General features: G+C 40.4%; 1 protein-coding gene across 2 annotated transcripts in view; it reads right to left on the bottom strand.

Annotated features, from left to right (window-relative positions):
- Positions 1–3,229: 3,229 nt before the first annotated feature.
- neurl1aa (neuralized E3 ubiquitin protein ligase 1Aa) overlaps positions 3,230–22,439 on the bottom strand; it is a 91,041-nt gene continuing 71,831 nt past the window's right edge. For both annotated transcript variants that reach the window (XM_058380187.1, XM_058380189.1), the window contains exons 4-6: positions 17,079–17,771; positions 10,368–10,496; positions 3,230–9,211 (exon numbers count right to left, since the gene is read on the bottom strand). In XM_058380187.1, the coding sequence (XP_058236170.1) occupies positions 8,970–9,211; positions 10,368–10,496; positions 17,079–17,771 (1,064 nt within the window). In that variant the 3' untranslated portion in view covers positions 3,230–8,969. The remainder of the gene's footprint in view (positions 9,212–10,367; positions 10,497–17,078; positions 17,772–22,439) is intronic.

Genomic DNA, 22,439 nt, shown 5'->3' with positions numbered 1-22,439 from the left:
TTATAAGCTCATTCATTAAAACATCAATTAAAAATTGGTAGCTGCATATATTATTATTATTATTATTATATTTAGGCTAGTGTAAGTATATTTCCCTGCACTAGGGGGCAGCCTTACACAAGCCAAAGTAACAAGAACGCTCATGATTTAATCAGAATGAGATAAGAGTTTATCCCGAGTATGTGTTCAGGTTTGCACAGCGGTACACAATGTCCCTGACTACGACTGACAAATTAGGTTAGAAAGTCCATGTTCAAGCCAGAGCTACATAATTAAACAAAGACATATCCGTGTAAGTGATTGACAACTCTCTGGCTTTGGCCTTGATCAGCGCCTCACTATTGCTCATATATCTACTGCTCCAGTTACACTCAGCTCTTTCATGGCTTTTCATCTGCTATGCTTTTATGATGACAAGACCGGAGCAGTTAATGAGCCTGATGATGACCCGTGAATCTTGGATGACATGCTGGTGGGAGATGTAATGAATGTATGTATATACACTATATTGCCAAAAGTATTCGCTCACCCATCCAAATAATCAGAATCAGGTGTTCCAATCACTTCCATGGCCACAGGTGTATAAAATCAAGCACCTAGGCATGCAGACTGTTTTTACAAACATTTGTGAAAGAATGGGTCGCTCTCAGGAGCTCAGTGAATTCCAGCGTGGAACTGTGATAGGATGCCACCTGTGCAACAAATCCAGTCGTGAAATTTCCTCGCTCCTAAATATTCCACAGTCAACTGTCAGCTGTATTATAAGAACGTGGAAGTGTTTGGGAACGACAGCAACTCAGCCACAAAGTGGTAGGCCACGTAAACTGACGGAGCGGGGTCAGCGGATGCTGAGGCGCATAGTGCGAAGAGGTCGCCAACTTTCTGCAGAGTCAATCGCTACAGACCTCCAAACTTCATGTGGCCTTCAGATTAGCTCAAGAACAGTGCGCAGAGAGCTTCATGGAATGGGTTTCCATGGCCGAGCAGCTGCATCCAAGCCATACATCACCAAGTGCAATGCAAAGCGTCGGATGCAGTGGTGTAAAGCACGCCGCCACTGGACTCTAGAGCAGTGGAGACGCGTTCTCTGGAGTGACGAATCGCACTTCTCCATCTGGCAATCTGATGGACGAGTCTGGGTTTGGCGGTTGCCAGGAGAACGGTACTTGTCTGACTGCATTGTGCCAAGTGTAAAGTTTGGTGGAGGGGGATTATGGTGTGGGGTTGTTTTTCAGGAGCTGGGCTTGGCCCCTTAGTTCCAGTGAAAGGAACTCTGAATGCTTCAGCATACCAAGACATTTTGGACAATTCCATGCTCCCAACTTTGTGGGAACAGTTTGGAGCTGGCCCCTTCCTCTTCCAACATGACTGTGCACCAGTGCACAAAGCAAGGTCCATAAAGACATGGATGACAGAGTCTGGTGTGAATGAACTTGACTGGCCTGCACAGAGTCCTGACCTCAACCCCATAGAACACCTTTGAGATGAATTAGAGCGGAGACTGAGAGCCAGGCCTTCTCGTCCAACATCAGTGTGTGACCTCACAAATGCGCTTCTGGAAGAATGGTCAAAAATTCCCATAAACACACTCCTAAACCTTGTGGACAGCCTTCCCAGAAGAGTTGAAGCTGTTATAGCTGCAAAGGGTGGACCGATGTCATATTGAACCCTATGGATTAGGAATGGGATGTCACTTAAGTTCATATGCGAGTCAAGGCAGGTGAGCGAATACTTTTGGCAATATAGTGTATATGTGTACTACATGGCACTGTTCATTCCCTCTCCTGTGAGGTTCCCCTCTCCTGTGAGGCCTTTCTGGAGAATCTTAAGAAAAGCGAAGCCCGAGTCTGTACAGTAAAGACCCCGGGAGCAGTAGATAGAGCTGGATGTACAGCAGGCCCATCTTTCATGCCCTTGTAGTTAGATTTCTACTTGAGATGGAGACTTGGCAACTCAAAGCAGGGAGTACAACATTATTACTAAATACTGTATACAAAATACTAAATTGTAATTGTATGATTTTAGCAGGTATTGATAGTTTAGCAAATATACTGATTTTTCTCAGTGTCAGAAAAAGTCCTGAGTGGCGAGATGACATTCATGATATCCACTGCTGTAATCAAACTAATGTATGTAGCTAATGTATGGTAGTAAACAGCAGTCAGTATTAACACTCAAAACAAACTATTACTCAACCAACAGAACAACTGGAGCACTTCTTTATTCAGAGCAGTTGCTCTTGGTATCCAAAGAAAATCATGGAGACCAGTGGGAGTTTTTGCCATGATTTTCCCCTGATACCTAGAGTAAGTTACACCTATCTATAGGAGAAGTGCTCCTTTATGCTCCAGACATTCTGTTGGTTGTTATAAAAAGGAGACGCTAGCTTACCTTAATAAGCTACATTGATCGCCATGACAATACAATCAATAGTAAACTGAAGATTTATGAAGGTTAGGAAATTGAGTTAATGTTACCTACCTTGGTTTATGCCATCACTTTATTTTTGATTTATTCATGTTGGGCTACATTTACATTTAGGGTATTTAGCGGATGCCCTTATCGGGAGTGACTTACATTTGATCTCAGGGTGGGTTGCTCAGGGGCCCAGAGTCGCAACCTTCCAATCAGTAGTCCAGCACCTTAACCACTGAGTTAGCACATCCTTACTAAATATAATATCAGTACAGCAAGCTAACTTAGACATCTGAACGAGCTTCATACAAAGATCTCACTGCGGATGGTTTGTGTGTGTGTGAAATAATATTTTATCCTACAGTATATCGTGGAGCTGTAACATGAAAATATGAACATGAAATTTTGCCCATTCGCTAACATGGGAACAGTTAAGCGTCGTACTGCATCCAGCCACTAGAGGGCCTCAGAGACATTCATGGCTTGAATCACTGTCAGAGTTTCCCTTTATATACACTCCTTGGTGTAATGTCATTTGGCTAAAAGAAATGATAAACACTGCATCATGATATCTATGTCTCAAACTTATAGACTGCGTGCCCCGTCTTAGTGTCGATCTTTTTTTAAAAAAAAAAAAACTCATTCAAAGTGCTTGTAACAGAATTACGCCTGAACAATTCTGTTCTGAAATATTACTGAAACACTATATTACTCCTGTGTGTTTAGATTATAATCATCCATAACCTCTCCTACTATCATTTTCCAAACAATCATAATGAGCTCTAAATGCAAGAAGAGAAGCGGGAACGGCGTGTAGCTGAAACACATTTGGAAAGTTTATTGACACAATCGTTCTATGACTCACACTATACAAAGCTTACAAATCAGTCACCGTCTGCAGCACTAGAGTAAAAATAAACACCCTGGACGACGTTTGCACGACACGGTGTCCCGAAAGTCTCCGTACATAAGGGATATGCAAAATGTCCTCCAAAATTACTCATACATAGTATATAATTACAGTTTGTTTGTTTGGTTTTTTTTTCCAGACAGCTTTTAAGAATGACAAAAAGAAATTGAAACGATTCTCGTGGCTGGACCGTGAAGCTGTCGCAAGGTCGTGATGGACTTTAACGGGAAAATCGGCGAGCGCGTGACACACCGTACTGTCGCCAGATTTATTAACAGATTCAAAAACACTGGACATGCTGCGGGCCATCCGAGCAGGGACGAAAACACGAGCAACGTGGAGCTGACGTACATGATCCCAGACGTGTGGAGACTTTGGTGACGCCTTGTAGATTCACACACTGAATACCTAATCTAATGGGTGAGCGGCTGCTGAAAGATTCAGATCATTGAATCACTGATTCATCAGGCTTTGAACTCAGGGTGAACTGCAGAACAGCTACACTGCGCTGTGTGAGGAAACGAAACATGGATGAACCATGAAGAACACTTTTTGAATGATGCTTTTAAAGGTGCGGAAGGTTTCTAATCCAGTCTTGATACATATTGTTTCAAGGGATCCTTTAGAAAAAGAATTTTTTTTCATAATATTGCTGTACAATAACTCTGGCATCTCTCTTTATTTTATTATTATTTTTTATTTTTTTTTTACATTTATATAGTACAATTATTTTCTGGCCCTGCATCGTTTCCTTAACACGTCAGTAGAGGACGTTAAAACGACACACCGCACCTTTAATGCCTAATGACCTGATTAGTGATCGTCTGTCTACGTCAATGAAATGAATTAGAACTAATAAGGTGCACAAAGGAAACTTGAGAGAGTCACAGTGCAAGAACCGAATTCCTGCAAAGCAGAGCCATTTGAGATGTTGAAAGGTGATTATCTGTACCATATACTTTAACATTCAACACATCATACACTACATGGATAAACTCATTATTACAGGGTTCGACGACAATCAGAAGTGAAGCTAGCTGTGGGATGTCCGCATGTAGGTCCTCAGCAAACAATTCTCATGATGCACAGATCTACTCCAAGTCTGAATTCAACACAACAGGGCAAATCGGAACAGATTTAAAAAAATAAAATAAAATAAAAATCACAGCCAGTTTCACTTCAGGACAGATTGCTGGATTAATACATTTGGTCAACATAAAGTGGTCATAGGTCATATCTCCATCCCCAGAGATGAAGCCGTTTAGAAATGTACAATCACAAGCTTTATAAAGTGACTTGAAAACACGAGGAAGGCCCTTTTCAAGCGTTTCTGTCTACTCAGATTCTCAATTCGTCAGCATTGTGATGGACCCCGAGCTTATCCACTGGGTGTGGTACACTGGGAATACACCGTGGATGAGACACCAGTCCATCAGAGGGGCACCAATGAACATAAATTTAACAATTTAGAAGTGAATAACCAAAACCTCAAGCAAATCATACAGCTCTGTATTTTCTGGGAAATAAAAAATATTGCATGGTCATCCAGGTAGAAGAATAAACTTGGGCTTTCTCCTGTCTTGTCTACTGCAATTATTACAAAAACATTTCTAACTAGGCTCGACGACATTAAAAAGGACGCCCTGCTTTTAAATATATACACAAAATGTAAAAACATGGAAATCCAGATGCATGACGTTGTAGGCTGCCTGAAGATGATCTCTGTTGCTATAGCAGCATAGATTTTAGCCCTGGCTGCCACGATTGATTTCTGGGGGGAGAAGAAAAATATATATATATATATATATATCGATGACGTCCCTGATATGTGGCCGTGATCCGTTCTTTTACATGATGACGTGATTATCATGACATCAGCACTCTATGTCCAGGTATGGACTTTATGGCTAAAAAGCACTCTTAAGGCAAAACTTTTCTCAAATCCTTCCCGTTTTTTGTGTCCTCCATACCCCAGCTCTTCTTCACTCACTGCGCGTGCAAAAATCCTCCACACCTTTATGCATCTTTACACGTGCTAGCTCAAGATGTCTTGTTTTTTTTTTCTCCGCCACCCTGGAGCAGCTATTATCCTGCAGCATGCCGTATTTGGCCTTGAATAAAGAGGGTACTTGGTAAATTATGGATTGCAAAAAAACCTTGTCTGACAAATGATCTTTTCACTGTTTAACATCTCAAGGCTGTGTTCCTGCTCCTAAGATTCCCGTCTCCATGGCAATTGCATGTTCCGAGTGCTTCAAGAAGCTGATTTCAACACTCGAGTGGAGAAACTGACCACAGAGCCACGTGTGCCTGCACTGACCGCTTGATTAGACATATTAAAAATGACAAAGGGAAAAACGCTGCTTTTCCCCCCCTCCAAGTTCAATTCTAAATCAAGGTTTATATTAAAAGTGTGAGTTATTAATTCATTGTATTAGCCTGTTTAATCCCCTGTCTGCTGACTTTATTATTAATATTATTACGTTTCTTCACATACACAACCCTGCTAAATACAGCTACACCAACGTCTAGTTTATAAGGAATAATGTGTGCAATCATAACTAGCATGTAACCGGTTCAAACTGTCTTTAAACACTTCAAGAACTCCGCCTTATCTGTAGTCCTATATATAAAAGGCTATTAAATGCGTTTTGTTTGTGTAATGGCGTGGATTTGTTCTTTTTTCTTTTAACAAATCTACTTTCTTATAAATTTTTGGTCATTCCGACAACAGAGAGGTTCAGTCCAGTCATTTTTTTTTTTACTTATTAGTGATGTGTCGTTCATTAACGATTTGAATCCTTAATATGACTCGGGAACAACGAGTCGTCTCAGGGAGCGAGTTGTTCATTTTTGTATTGACTGCGCATGTGCAATACCCTATAAGTAACATGATTAGTTCGTCTCCCAAGTCGCTCGTTCATCACATGACAGCCTCATAGGCTATGCAGTGTGTGGAGGAAACAGAAATAATCTCCTGAGTCTCGGGGTCCGAGTCGTTCGTTCATCACGTGACCACTTCCTGGATCGGTATCTTACAGTTATCAACACTAATGTGATGTATAATATTTAGGAATTATCACAAAATTATCCAAAGACGTGTGCAATGAACATTTTCTGAGGAATAAAGAAAGTTCTGTTCGTGTTCCTGTCAGTCTCGTTTAGACCTTGGTTGATTTAGAGTTTTGTCTTATTCTAAATGTGATCAATGTTTGCGTAAGTCGAGGTAATTAGCTATTAACACGTAACATTGTAGTTATATTCTGCTGAAATGAACGAAATGACTTGAAGAAAGATTAGTCCATTTTGCCGTGCGAGATTCAACGATCCGAGTCAGTAAAATGATCCGAACTTCCCATCATAATTAATAGTACAGACCTCGAGAGCTTCCATAATCACTGCACCCTTAACCACACCCACCACTTAGCCAAACCAACAGGATTCTCCTATTTACAACTGACTCGCCTATTACTCATTACCGCCTCAGTATAAATAGCCTTCAGTTTGTAACCGACGTTGCTATACAGGAATCTTTAATTAAGCAATATCCCGCAAATAAGAGCGTCTTTATAGTATTAAGAGCGTCAACAGTATTATAAATACCTGCCGTATAAATAAACTGCCGTAATTTTTCTGTTATACTTCAGACAAGAAGTAAGTGCATTTCCGCACATGCACAGTACAAATCGTGTTTCCGGTATGGATCGAGTAGTGACAATAACCGTTAAAAGGTGTTTCTGGTAAACTTATCATTTACCCTTCATCTTTATCATCTTCATCTGACCAGCTTTCATATTATAAGTGAAGAGTATTGTTTGCTTTGTTCGTTGATGATGTCACTAAAACCTCTGTATTAACTGTTTCAAACCAGGAAGTAATTTGATTGGACCAATCAAACTAGTGGACTGGATCTAATTGTAAGATTATAAGAACAAGATGAGGAAAAATCTGCTCCATAATCCACAATCTGCATGGCAAACTGCAATGAAGAGGCTGCTAAAACCAAAAACCCAATTGAAAGTGAAAATCATGTTGCTGGGTTTAGCTAAAATAAGTGCAAAATCTTTGCTATGCAACTACACGTTGCATAATCATGATCTTTGTAGAATATGATTAAAAATAAACTGTGTTTTGATTTCTCATGGGTTTACAACACTCATATGTGAGGGAAAGTAACAGAGTAAATCAAGGGTCAGTGGGAAACACGAGCTCGGGTCTGCGTCTCTGAATGCGGCCGGTGTGGATTTAAATGCTTGTTAAAATGGAATTAAAGGAGATCTTTTCTTACTTTAAGACATTAAACAACTTTAGGCAAACTCTTTTTATTGCATTTATGGCTGTGTTTGTTAACCTGGCTCTGTACCTACTGTGATTTGTACAGGAAGAGATCCAAAGGAGATTAGAAAGTAAATTAAAATAGTTACATGTCAATTTGGTGATGTACATTAATGGTTGCTTAAAGATGATTTTTGGCCCAAAACCTGATTTCTGATGAGAACTCACAGCCACGCTGGCATCTGATAAGGTTTCCCACAACCACTACACAAATATCAAACATCCACAATAAACATCAGCTGAGTGACTGGCTGGCGTGACACTTAAAAAACATTAGCTTTGACTTTCTCACAATGCTGCTATAACGTGTGATCCTGTTAACAGTACATTACTAAAGTACACTAGTTCTATATCCTCATAAGATTTCTGTTATAGCTAGGTGCAACTAGCTCTACGCCTGTTATTTCATGCTATACTGCTCAAATGCGTAGCCTAACAACCTGCATCTGGCAAGTCCGTAATGCACCAGCAGCACCAGCTTCTCATGTGGAATCTCTAATCTGTTTGTTTCAGCAGGGAACTGAGGCTTCACATTACACTGCTTAACACAGCATTGTACTGTCATCAGTGCTTGAAGGTCCTTTCATCAATTCAATACGTCAACAATGACTCGAAAGCACGGAGCATTTGCAAGCTATCTGGAATAGTAGCTTAAGCGTTAGCTCTGCGAGAATGAGGCTTGGGCCGTACTGTACATGTGTGTTTGATTGATGTCTCACTTAATCTCAGCTGTACACAGACAGAAATTGTGACACTGAAACATTTAACATGAATCTGGTGCAAAAGTCTGAGTTTTCAAGGGCAGCCGACAGGCTGAAGGGGAAAAAAAAGACCCACTTTTATATCTTTCAAATGTTAAATACGGTTTCCAGCTTTCCACTTCTGCAAACGGTCGAGACTCCTCGAGTCTCTTATGGCTCAAATCGAGTTGAACGTGTTGAAAATAAGATGGAGATATTAATATTTCAGACATTAATGTCTCCTGGAACTTCCTGATTTGCTTGAGGCTATTTACAGTTTTGCGTCTCCTTTCCCTCCTATGTGGAGCGCTTTAGTCAGAATCCTCCTTTCCTGAGCAGCGTCACGACTGGTTACCGTAGCAACAAAGCCTTGTGCATGAAACTGTAAGAGACCTTTTTTTGCGGACGGATGCCTGAGCCTTTAAGGTTCAAATTCATCACCATGGGAACCATGAAGTTTGTCCCTGAACCCGAAGCTTCTTTCCCATAGTATGAGGGTCTCGTTATGTGTCTTTGTTTTGGCCCTCATGGGCCACCATATGGTGTATTACAGAAGTGGAATATGGCTCCTATGTGCTTCGGTAGGTCTTTATAATGTCTTTAATAGCCCTCCTGCAGATTGGACAGCAGGCATTGGCCATCTTTTTGAGGCGCAGACCACAGCTGTAGCACAGGCACATGTGACCGCACGCGTAGATAACTGTGTCCACTGCATTCTCGTAGCAGATGGAGCACTCATCCAGCCACGAGCTGGAGGATGATGGGAAGGTAGGAGATTTGGAGAGATGGATGGGTGAGCTTGGGGATGTTCCTTCAAGATGGGAGAAAGAAAAATAAATTACTTACAACTTAGAGCTCACATTGAACATCCTGGCATTACAAAATGCATATTATATTTATTTATTTATTTTTTAATCTGATTGTTCAGAAGGTGCTAAATAATTTTCTTTAACAGCAGTAGGCTAGCTATGATTCAGGCTACATTTTTAAAACACAGGTTTATATTAATGTGTTTGTTCTAATACAATATTGTTTCTATAATACCAACTCATTCAGGGTGATTTATATACAAGTTAAAACCATATATATAAATATATTATTAATTAATTGAAGTTTTCTGTAAGGAATCTTTAGTGACAGTATTATGTAACAGTTGGTTTCCCATCAAAGGAAAGCTTTTTAGAATGGAATGCTATTTCCATTTATTGTCATTTATTGCCAATGACTCTATTACTATTACTGTTTATACTGTAGCTGCTATAATGTCATAACAGGAATTTAGAAGTTGTTTTGACTTTCCACAACATTAACTGTGACTATAAACACAGAAATAAATAGAAATGTAATGTAGCATGTATCATTGAATAATAAAAAAATATTAATCAGTGGCAAAATAAAAGGAATGCAAAACTTTGGGGCTCTCTGTTATTGTAAAATAATCAACTACAGGGTGGTAACAATGCACTATATTGCCAAAAGTTTTGGGAAGCATTGAATTCAGGATTCTTTGCCACTTAGTTCCTGTGAAAGGAACCCTTGATGCTCTCCGCTCTAATTCATCCCAAAGGTGTTCTATAGGGTTGAGGTCAGGACTCCAGTCAAGTTACTCCACACCAAACTCACTCATGCATGTCTTTATGGACCTTGCTTTGTACAGTCATGTTGGAACAGGAAGGGGTCATCCCCAAACCGTTCCCACAAAGTTGGGAGCCTGAAATTGTCTGAAATGTCTTGGTATGCTGAAGCGTTAAGAGTTCCTTTCACTGGAACTAAGGGTCCAAGCCCAACCCCTGAAAAACAACACTTGAATTCAATGATTTGGAGGGGTGTCCCAAAACATTTGGTAATATAGTGTATCTCTTTGCATAACTCTGTCACAGATTATTTTGTACAGCTTATCGCAGCATATCCCTTACATAAAACATCAGAGATCACATGCTTGCCTGTGACAAAATTACAGAACGTACCAGAGCAGCCTGCATTTATGGTTGGCTCTGAGCTGCCACTGCAGAGGCCTGCTCCAAGAGAGTGAGGTGAGGAGGAGGAGGGTGAGCTCGGGCTGGAGGGGCCTTGAGTATCGCTTGGGTGGATGGAGCCTGAAACACATGTGTAAAGACATAAGAAAATGTTCATTCTGGCATCTCATTGACTTGCCTGCTTCTATAACAGACATTCACAGTTTTAATCTCTGAATTGGGGTCAAACAAGGTAAGAAGCTGAACGCTAATCACTGGCTGATATTTCATTGCTGCCCAAGGTGACCAAGATGGCATTTCATTGTGAATTAGCCAGACATGCACTCACGGGAATGTGCTGAGCCTACATCTCTCTTACAGTTTTGTTTTGGGAGTGAGTGCCCAGCGTCCAGTGCGGGTTATAAACTATCCTTAAGCGAGGCTGGAATCTGAATATGACACCTCTGTAGGGAGGAGTGAGATGTTTTAGTCAGACAGGACTGCCAAGTCTTTCCACTATCGAGGCAATATTTCAAGTGTGATTGAGCTGCTTGATCAGCGCTAAGCAGATAAACCAAGCAGACTGTCATATATTTTCACATTTATTCTCCTCCTCCTTCTGCAACTACTACTAAAAATATAAACCATTTACTTATCATAAAATACCACAATTCTTCTATATAGTTTCACAGAACACAAATATAAATATATTCCTTCATAATGAGGTTGTGTGAAAAATACTTTGTGTACAGCCATATCAATGAAAACAACAGGCCCACAAATATGGCTTAACACGTGTCCCCCTAAGGTCTACCCGTATCAGATACCCAGAATACAAGGTCTCACAAGAATCTATATTAGGCCCATTGAGCACACACGTGTTGCAGACTGCACGCAAGTCCTGCAGTTTTTTGTGATCCGGACATATAGCTGGATGTTATACATGCTAGGATCCAAACAAAGAATGATCCGCCACCCGACATCTGGCATGCCATTGCACCACTTGATCATTACCCACAACCGGCCATTTTAAATCCTCCTCTGTGAGTCATCAGCAACTGCCTCGAGTCTGCAGGGTCCTGGATGTATCCACACCATCTCTATCAGATTAACAACAGGCACGAATGTTGACTGAAGGAGAAGATGAGAGAAACCTTCAGGAAAATTTAAGGACAGCTGTCTGAATCCGGAGACGTTTGTTATGTGCATAATGAGAACTGTGTGGTTCTGTGGCTACAAAAAAGACTTGATATGTGTGTGTGTAATTTGATGCAAAAATATACAGAATAAAGGATAAAGCATAATTTTTTGCTACATCCATACATGTGAAGATGTGCTGTCAGTGGAATAGTGACTTTAAAATACTAATTCAGTCTAAATTTATATTGAATTAAATGGCTGAGAGCAGTTATATAGATACTACATATTTCGGGGGAAAGGTGTTAGACTACTGATTAGAAGATTGTGAGTTTGAATGAAACGGCTGGGCCCTTGAGCAAGGCCCTTAAACCTCAATTGCTCGGTTGTACAAAAAAAGTCACTCTGGATAAGGGTGTCTGCCAAAATGCCAGAAATGTACATAGATCTAGTCAGATGGATGACTTTGCTTATATATAACAGCAGATGATCACTTGCTTTCTTACATATACTTCAATTCAATTCCATTCTATTTGTATATCGCTTTTAACAATGGATAAAAGAATAGAGAGAATATAGAAATTCAGGATATAAATTAAATTTAAATATATCTCTAATGAGCAAGACAGAGGTTAAGGTGGTGAGGAAAAACTCCCTGACATGATAAGAGGAAGAAACTGTGAGATGAACTAGACTCGTCCTGGTCTGGGTGACACAGGGTAGCGTGATTATAAATCATTTCACTTCTCTAACTGTGTACTATATGGTCAAAATGTACAATTATGTCATAAGGGGATTCATTCTAGTTATAACATGAACTAGTTATTGCTGAAGTCATCAGCTGTTCACTGATGAATGTACTTGTTTAGGTTGTGTTACTCCAATGGTGTGGTTTAATTCTGGAAAGCAATTTGAAAGCTCAACTTTAGAGTATTTTTACTTAGGTTATCAACCTGCCAATATACTACTGGGGGTAGCAGTGAGGGTAATTCTGGTAAACCCCTGCTAGCTAAGCGCGAATGTCACGCATTGATCAAGTTGTTAGAGAGCTACAGTATGTGTCATAATGAAACAGAATTATGCCTAATTAAATCAGATCATCAGATTTTGATCAGGCTTTTGAAATTTCAGTGACGCTCCTGCACTGATCTTTATACAGAGGAGGAATTTCATTAAACCTTTTTGATCCCTCCTGCTCTAATCATATCGCCTCGGTTTTTCTGTCTTTTTTTTTATCACGGATCATCGTATTGACATGCAGACGGAGGTGGAGACTTGGACATCTTGAGTAGATGATGCATGGCTGTAAAGGAGGTTACGAATGGATTTGAGCATGAAGAATTCGTGACGAGTCTTCAAAAGAGCAGTGCGGCACTTGATTTGAGGTGAGCTGTAGCATGACCGATCCGCCTCACCACGCACTGGCGTGTTTGACAGTCGCGAGTGGGTAGCACACATGATGGACTTATTATCATATAGAAAAAGAACGAGTGATGAAGGAAGAGAGGGAGAAGGAGAAGACAGAGAGGGGAGAAGGATGACGTGGATGAAGTGGATGTGGGCGGTAGAGGTGTTGATTCGAGTGTGAAAACTCGGAGAAAATGCATAACACATAAGACGCTGATTAGCATCGGCTTTTTCTGATCTCGCGATCGTCACTACCATCACTATGTAACCGCAGCTGTGTATTGCGATCACTTTAGTTTGTGTGAAGATTTTACGCTAAATATTACACTGCTTTCTGTTGACATAATTAAGGTCAGGGAAGAGTCTTACTCCGGTGATAAAACAAAACGTTTCCTTTTTATGCATAATGCAGTTCTTGGATATTCATGATAACGTAATTAGGGAAGCACCAATCCTGAATCTGATCTCAAAACACTGTCTAAACCCCTTCAGTGATCCAATATTTCTTTTCCTGACTGTCCTATAGTAATAAACACATAAGCTAATAAAATAATGATCGTACGTAAAGTCCAAAGGGAAATTCTCCATGACATTACAGTAATATGTAAGTGCACTAATTACGAAAATCTAATACAGATGCAACATTTCTATGTGGAATCTTGCTCTGATGCTTATACTCTATAATATCTTGGTTTATTACTTAAAACTGTGAAACAAATTGCATGATACATCCATAAAACAAGTGACATTAGTCCTCTGCTGAGGGGAAACCGCCCCTGAATATTACGGCATTTCCACCATTGCCTCATCACTTCCTGTTTACATGCTATATAAAGCACACGTATCCATGCACAAGTCTTGCCATTATGACTGTTTTGTGTAAATTCTGAACACTGCCATGATATTTTGACTTCTTTAGATTTGCTCTTTGATGCATTGCATACGGTCGGCTTTGACGTTGGCCTTTTATTCTCCATGTTCAAATATGGTCACCTGCTAATTTCCACTAAAACTCTTCCCTCTATGGTGCTGACTGGAGAGGATTAAGCTTCCTGAGAAATACTTGGAGCAATCCAACCTTTCGAACTGCTGCTCATTTTGTCTCACAGAACCACATAACACAGTCAGGGGAATCCCCTCTTACGCATACATGAGCTCACAGATGCCCCTGATTGGCTAGTTTTACTGTAATTGACAGTTGAAGAGTCAGTATGTTGTTTCTCCAACCAGAGAGCAGGACCAATTTTGCTCCTTTTCTACTGGCCATGGAAGGCTGTAGGCTTACTGGGATTTTCTCCCCCAGGGATAAGACAAGCTCTTGTCTAGCCTGATGTCTGGATTGTGGATTCGAGTTTATCCTGTTACAGGTTAGCTGATTTCCAACATCATATAGCACTGATGTAAGGAAAATAAATTCATATCATTCTTAAAAATCTGTTTGAAAATAGAGCTAACATTACAGTGATAACTGGATAATGGCATAATGGAGTCATTCTTCTGGCTTTTCCTTTCAGTTACGCTGTCATAGCTAGTCTTGCCTAGCTGTCCCTGTCTGCACTTTGCACATAATCTACAATGTCTTTAAACATCACATGATCTTATGCATGCCTAATATTTTTCTCTCTCTCTCTCTCTTTCTCTGTCAAGCTATACATCCCACTCTCCAGCCCCCAGTGTTCTGAGTTCCCAGTGTAACCACCTCATCTGCCTGATCCATCCAGACGCTCCACCCCTGGTTGGAGTCTCGTCACTTGGTGGTGCTCGCAGCTGCTAGGGATAGATCTGCGTGGGTAGCCTGTGACCCAGGGGACTGCCGTGGACAAAACCAATTGGAGATGATCATGCTGTCTCTGAACTGCTGTTGCATCGGTCAGTTTTCAGCAGGAAGGAATTAGTGCTAAGTCTATAATGAACTCACTGATCTCTTAGCTCCTAAAGAGCTCTTGGTTGCTGTTGTAGAAAGGACATTATCAACATTTACATTATTTACTGTCCAGTGTCACCCAAATGCGGATGAGGTTTCCTTCTGAGGCTGGTTCCCCTCAAGGTTTCTTCCTTATATCATCTCAGGGAGTGTTTTCCTCACCACCTTCGCCTCAGGCTTGCTCATTAGGGATAAATGTTATAGGGATATATAGTAACTTAACTTTTCATACTGTAATGTTGCCGCCTTTTGTACCGTTACTACAGGTAACATAATTACACATCATGCTTCTACATGTAATATGTAACATACTGCACATCATATTATATTACCACTTCTATTTTCTTATTATTTCTCATTATGTCTCATCACTTCTATTCATGCTTTTGTTTCTCTTAAATTCTTCTCAGATGAGGTGCTACACAGAGGTGCTACATCTTAATTAACACTTCAGATGAGAATGTATTGTTATAATGCATGTAATCAATAGGGAAAGTCAATTGATATTCAAAGCTTTTTGTCTGATCCAGTTCCATTTCCATCTCTTTCTCTCTTGTATCATCCTGGTCAGGAAAGCACAGGTGACAAGTCAGGGTTGTAGAATGTCACTCTTTTACTTCTTAATTAAACGCTGCTTTAATAAGAGAGGTGAGACTGCCCATATCCAGGGCTATTCCTCCGCTGCGAGGCAATGAGGGTCGGCTGATAACAAGATAATTAAAAAAAGTGTGTGCTCATTGATCGGTTGGGGGTCTTGACAGGCAGGGCAGTCGCTCTCCTACGCTTAACTGGATGACTGGGGAATGAAGCGTGACAGCGGGTGTGAGGAAGCCTGACTGGAAGAAGGTTTTTGGAGACTACGGGAGAGCGGCGGGGAATAAGTGTGAGAGCAGGATGCAGGAGAGAGAAAGGCGTGAGATATTAAAGCTGGAATGTGAAGTGCAAATCGCCCACTCTTGTGCCACCTCATGAGACGAAGCGAGGGGATGAAGACTAATGAGATGAGGGGATGGAGTCGGCAGAGCTGGGAGGGGGCGTACTGAGTGGAGTGTTAGGGAGAGGAATATGCTTCGGGTGACACAGACGTGTTAGAGTGCGATTGTGGCTCACATAACGCCTACACACCCTCCTGTTGCACTTCCTGTTATTAGAGTTCTCTCTCTGTCTCTTTCTCTTTCCCTGTCTCTCTGCTCTCACTAGCTAATTTACCTTGACTGTACAGTATATACCTCCGTCCTCTGATTGAAGCAGGGTATGTGGGCGGCGCTAATGGGGCATTACAGTGGATTAAAGTCTTTAAAATGATCTTTTCAAAGCCAAGTGGCATAAGGAGGGAATTATATTAAACTGAAAAGTCTGCTACTTTAGGGCAATAGCAATGTACGCTAATGTTTGTTGACTTACTGAAACTCTAGTGATATGAGGCTAAAAAAGCATAATAACAAGGAGATGAAAAATTATTAGTTAGTCCAAAGTGGATTTAATCCATCATTTAATCCCAGTTATAAATGAATGCAATGCATGTTGGAATGTAACCATGACAACAAAGACAGGCATATATATTCACACTGTACTATATGTAGACATATATATATATTCATCACTATCAAGAAGGGAGCAAAAAATATATAGAAGGTATCAGAGAACAGATTTGGCCTTGCGTCTGAACACTATTCTTGGCAGTTAGTTTCGTGTGAAGGTTGTCTCTGTGATGTGTGAAAGCCGATATGATTCTGACAGTAAAAAAAAGTACGGCTTGTTTGGCCGCCTGAGGGACAGGCTGCAAATCGGTCTGAGATAATCTAATAAAGGTTTTAACACAGACACAAAAAGCAGAGTAGAGAAAAATATGCTCCATGTAACCTTGTCTAGCTGTAATCATAGAGCAAAATGATTTAACTTCAATTACATTTACTCTACACCTTTAATTTGACATTTTTTCAGCATGGATATTTAGCACAGCTATATATATATATTTTTTATCAGAGTTTAAAAAGAAGTTCACCTCACAGGCAGCTGAAAAGGCTCTAAAAATGCCCCTTTAATGCTGATGTAACTAAACTAATTGAATACTGCCGTGACTAAAGCGATTGTGTAATGACTCATGAAAAAGTAAGTAACACATTAGCTTACACTTATGCTGACACCAAAAAGTCTCTGAATAATCTGTAGCTCAATGAAATGTTAAACCGTGTCATTACATTTACATATATTACAATCTCTAAGAATGCATGCAAGCTTAAACAAGCACCTACCTAAAATCCTTAGCTGCGTGATGGCACCATGAAGCCCGAAGAACATCCAGAGCGGGCGGGAGTTATCGACACAGGCCTGCATGCCAGCGTTGGTGCCGTTCTGACTCAGGATCAGCTCTCCATCCTGTGTGAGCAGGAAGCTCAGGACGTCTCCAGAGTGGATCGAGGAGGACACCTTACACACAGCCCAGAATTCTTTGCGGTCCACCAGCTCCTCCGGGTTCGAGGGAAGCTCCATTGGGCGCAGTGTGGCGGGGTCACACGAGGTCACACCGTAGGAGAGTGAGCCTGAGCGAGCCAGACTTGACTTGCTCACTGTGATGTAGATGGTTTCTGAGAGGCGCATTGGACGCTCGGTGAACACCAGAGTGCCCTCTTCTTCATGCCCGTGACTGCAGCGTGCCACCGTCTGCTCGTCCACGGCCTTGACATGGGTGCCGCGCAGCTGGTGGAAACGCAGCTCGCTTTCCAGGGCGGCTGGGAGGTAAGAGTTCAGGGAATTTTGTGGAATGGGGCGGGAGGAGGGGATGGGAGCGGATGGGAGGCGGAGTCTGGCCTCGTCTCGAGCCAGGTTGAGGTCGCAGAGGCTGACGGACAGGCGGGAGGACTCGGCCTCACGGCGCAGGGATGAGGAGCCTCGTACTGCAGTGAAGGAGCGTGGACGGAGGCAGTCTGGAGGGACGATCTCACTATCTAGGAGTGGCAAGAAAGAAACAAAACATCAAATACCAGAATATTCGATGTGTATTTGTCAAAAATGCTCAAAAGCCCAGTGTACGTTGCCATGGCAACACACATGCTGGCATGATATGACGGTGATCTGGATATTGTTCCTGATTTAGAATAAACCAAAGCAAGGCTGTGATTCAAGAAACCATCGGAAGAAATAAGTTATCTACACCATATTTCTATAACACAGTGTCATATTTTATGGCACCTAAACAGAGCTAATAGGCTGACCTGAGCATGCACAGTGCGCAGTTCACTTCTGTGAGAAATGAAACACACATCTCCTTTTGTCAGGTTCTTTACTTTGATCAAGAGTTGAAGTGCAACTCATGACACCAAACCAAAAGCATGAAAAAACTGGTCATTAACTCTATTGCATTAATTTAAAAGACTTTCTCTTACCTTTACAGAGTTCTATGAAATTCTAATGCTCATTAAATTCAGCATAAAAATGTATTATTTATTCCTGACTTGTTATCTAAAATCTCATCCTGTATTACTCTAAACTGTATGACTGCAGTTAGTGACTCATAACTGGATCGTAACTCATTCATAACCAAAGACTTGTAACCTGTATCCTGACATTAACGGTGTGTTTACGCTCATTATCATTTTTTGCTAAACATATTACACGTTCCTATTTTTAAACATGTGTGTGTGGTGATCTAATAAACATATATTTATAAAAAAAAAAACATTTCCAAAATGGCTGCCAAACAGTATGTCTTTACATTCTCTTCCTTTTATAACTGTTGCTGCTGAGAATAGCAGCGTTACTACTGTTTGTGTGTAATGGTGGCTAGTGAGCCATAGATTTGTGCTACACATAACACTCTTCCCTTGCCTTCGGAAATACCGGCATGGCATTACGCTATCCGGCAATATATTCTAAGCCCTTCAGCTCCAGTATGAGATAGCCTCGCGTGTGAGAGTGTTCTGTATTTAGCCTGCATCTGCACCTTCAAAGACTTTCAAACACCTGCCCAAAATAACAGTTCTAGTTCCTATTAGCTCCATATGAGAAGCGAAAGCAAGCCTCCCTAACATCATGCACTGGAGAAAAACGGGCCATAAAAGTGAATGGACAGATCATGGAGGAAATTACAAAGAAAACATAGGAGCAGTGAAACAATGGCGGGAATAGGGACAATATAGACATATTGTGTCGCATAAAAAATAAAGAAGGACTCTTGACATTTCCTTGTTGCTTTTTGTTTCAGTGGCAGCCAAGAACAACTGGTGCAATTGGCTTATTTCTAACCGCAGATAAACCTTCTTAGCTTCAATTTCTCCTCAAGCCACACAAAGACAGGAAAGAGTAACAAATAGAATTAAGAATATATTAAATGTCTGATGGTGTAGAAAAACCAGTCAGATGGATATATATATTATTTTACCAATAACGTACGCTGACATACGTTATCTCTACTCTCTACTTGTCATCTCTACTATGTTTTTATTTCGGCTCTTTTCTTGCCTTGGCTGCTGTCACAAAGATCATGTTGTGTAAACAGCAGTAAATACAGTCAGTCTGCCTTGCGTAGTGAGACAGACACACGCCTCAGTTCAGCTACTAGTCATCTACTGCTGTCAAAATATCCGCGATGCTCCTGCTCCGTCACGTCGTCATCAAAACAGAGAAGAGCACTTACATGCTCTGTACAGATGACAGCAGATAACAAACGTTTAAATGACGCAAAAATAGAGATGAATAAAAATTAAACGACAGGTTTTTTTTGTTAGCATGAACGGATATAAGTTGAGTGATGATTCTTGGGTTTAAACACCGTAAAAGACTGATACTCATTTGTTATAATTCTTTACAATTAGGCAGTAATGCTGTTGTATCATAAGTACATTTGGTTCTAAACCTAGAGCTGGGCTTTCCTGTGAAATGCTAGAATTCTAGTTCTTTGGCATATATAAAAGTTTAAAGTTATAAGATAAAGTTTAAGATGCTACAGAGAAGCTAGTTGAGAATGCAATGAGGAAGAACTGAGCAACGCTAAAGATCCTTTTAAGATGGAGCAGCCTTGCTGGAAAACACTTTTCTATCAGACACAGCTCTGAACTTTTGTATGCAAATGAGTTCAAGGTTTATAAAAATCTCTGTATACTTTTTATGCAAAACAAAATCTTTGTGCAGTCTACTGGGGTTTGAATAACTTACCCCTGAGCGTGTATGTATCACTGTACTCTATTTATTTTTGTCTTGTGTAAGAATTTGAAGAGATATTCCTGTGACAGTGATTTGGATCGTAAATTTAAGAGCATAGTTTATTGTTTTACTGCTTGGTAAAATGCCTCAAAGGATCAATTCAAACAGTTCTGATAGATCATACCATGGTTTTATTTGGAATTTTTGTGCAGTTCACTGTGAAAGTTCATGACTTTTGTGTGAAAATGCCATTGGACACTGGTGAAATCTGTTTTTCTGTTAAAAAAAAAACAAAAAACCCCAAAACATCATGTTCTCTGTTAAAATTTTGATGACTTGAGTGTTTTGCACCGGCTCCAGACATTTTACATGATGAAAGGGCCAGTAGAGCAGATCATTGCTTGGCAATGCTAATATCCAGGAAATTATTCACTCTTAAATTCCATTACAAAGCTAAACTCAGTTTCTAGAATAAGTAGGGAGACATGACGGAGAGACCTCGTGTAAATCCAGGAACATTTTCAACTACAAAAAAAAAATATGTGTGCCCTTGTGAGACTGCTCTCATTTATAATTAGCCATGGAAAAATTACACTGTGTCATTATTGGACTTGAAAGACATTGTCAAACTAATGCCTGTTTGCAAAAACCACTTCTGATCTTGAGGGAAACATTTCAGAGCTCTGAAGCTGCTGTCAAAACATCATTGATTAGAACACAATCCCAAAATGATGAAATCTTTCAGCCTTCCTTTCAGTATCTGCACTTCAGGATTTTCAAATAAACATCAGTTTTATGATTTCTTATCCCTTTGGAATCACCTTGCCTTCTACAACCTACCGCTGATGCCACAGGTGTCTCACCTGTTCCTGGTGGGATTTTCCTTTAGAGAAAATTGCTACTGCTGAGAAATTTCTTGATAGATCTTCTGTGTCTAACAATGATATATGTTTCATTAACAGTGATGATAGTACTTGGTGAAAGATCTTTAAGTAGATATTTGGTTGAGACAAATGTGTTACACAGTGAAATAATTTTTTCTTTGCATATCCCAGCTTAGGAAGTTGGGGTCAGAGCGTAGGGTCATGGAACCCATGGAGAGAGGATAAAGGACCTTGATCAAGGGCCCAATGGTGGCAGTTTGGCGATACTGGGGATATTAAAATCAGTGACTTTCTGCCCATTAGAAACTGTAAATCTGTTTATCGTGAAAAGTATATTTTTAAGCCATCAAGCTAGACAAATAGTTTAAATTAAGCAAGATGACTGAGCATATGACCACCAATACAGAAATGTTATAAATGTCCAACTGAACCATTATGTAGCCTTTATTCATTCAAAAGGCACCATGACTGTGGAACAGGAATCTTCTTGGTGTTGGTAACTCTAAAAAACAGATTTCATCACTGACTCGTAATTGTGTTTGTGAATGAATTCATAATCTATCCTACTTACGTGCACAAGAAAACCCTTAAGGTCAAGCAATTCCCCCAAACAGTTTTATTTTAAAATAGGTCTTACCCATACTTCAGTATATAATCTCACCTGGTTACTGTGGACTTGTAACTAATGAACTGCTGCTGTAATTATGTGATACTCATACTGTGATACTCATACTGAACATCCTTTCTTGGAATGTGTAATTTATAATCCCACTATCCTTTGTCACCAGAGACTAGTTCCTTTCAAGGTTTCTTCCTGAATTGAATGGAACTGAAAATTTGACCTAGTCTCGGTTATAAGAACCTTCTTAACAATTTCCATGAACCATTCAGCTCATGCAATAATGGAGTAAAAATGGCTAATATAAACCACTAGACCATTCCATCAGGATTAAGAGCTCCATTCCATTACCACCGGCTGTCACCTACAATCTTTTAGAAATCTTCCCAAACCTCGGTGAATGTAAACAGAAATAAAAGGCTTCTTCTGAATCCAGCATCAAGGTCCACTGGGAGATCTTAGCTTCTCTGTTCCATTGTTCACTGCTTTCAAAGAAATGGCTCCTGGGTGAGTCGTGATCCTAAACTTAAATCTGCTATTCTCTGTGGCTTCACAGAACTGATAATCCAGCACTAAGTTTACCCTACTGACTCTGACTATAAAGTGCTTGTATTAGCGGTTTCATGCTTCAGAGAACTGGCTTTAGTTACTGGGTACAGTGACTGGAAGGTGAGTCTGAAATATAAATCTTGAAACTGCAGAACACAGCTTAGGCAGCCTAAATATCCAGATCAACCTGAAGGCGAAGGTCTATAAGGGCCTATAAAAAGGCTGGCTCTGTTTCAAGTAAAAAGGGCTGATGAACAACTCTGTGAAGACACAATCCATCAGTCTCACTGTAGTTTCAGATTCCTGTTCAAAACGTTGTAGTGTCCGCCTCAACATTTAAGGTGTTTTGTATTTTGAGATGCTTTTCTCTTCAACACAATTGTAAAGAGTGGCCAGTTGAGTTACTGTAGCCTTTCCGTCAG

This window comes from Hemibagrus wyckioides, linkage group LG26 (genome assembly GCF_019097595.1).
Source record: "Hemibagrus wyckioides isolate EC202008001 linkage group LG26, SWU_Hwy_1.0, whole genome shotgun sequence".
Classification (NCBI taxonomy): Eukaryota; Metazoa; Chordata; class Actinopteri; order Siluriformes; family Bagridae; genus Hemibagrus; species Hemibagrus wyckioides.
This window is presented reverse-complemented; position numbering and strand designations above follow the sequence as displayed.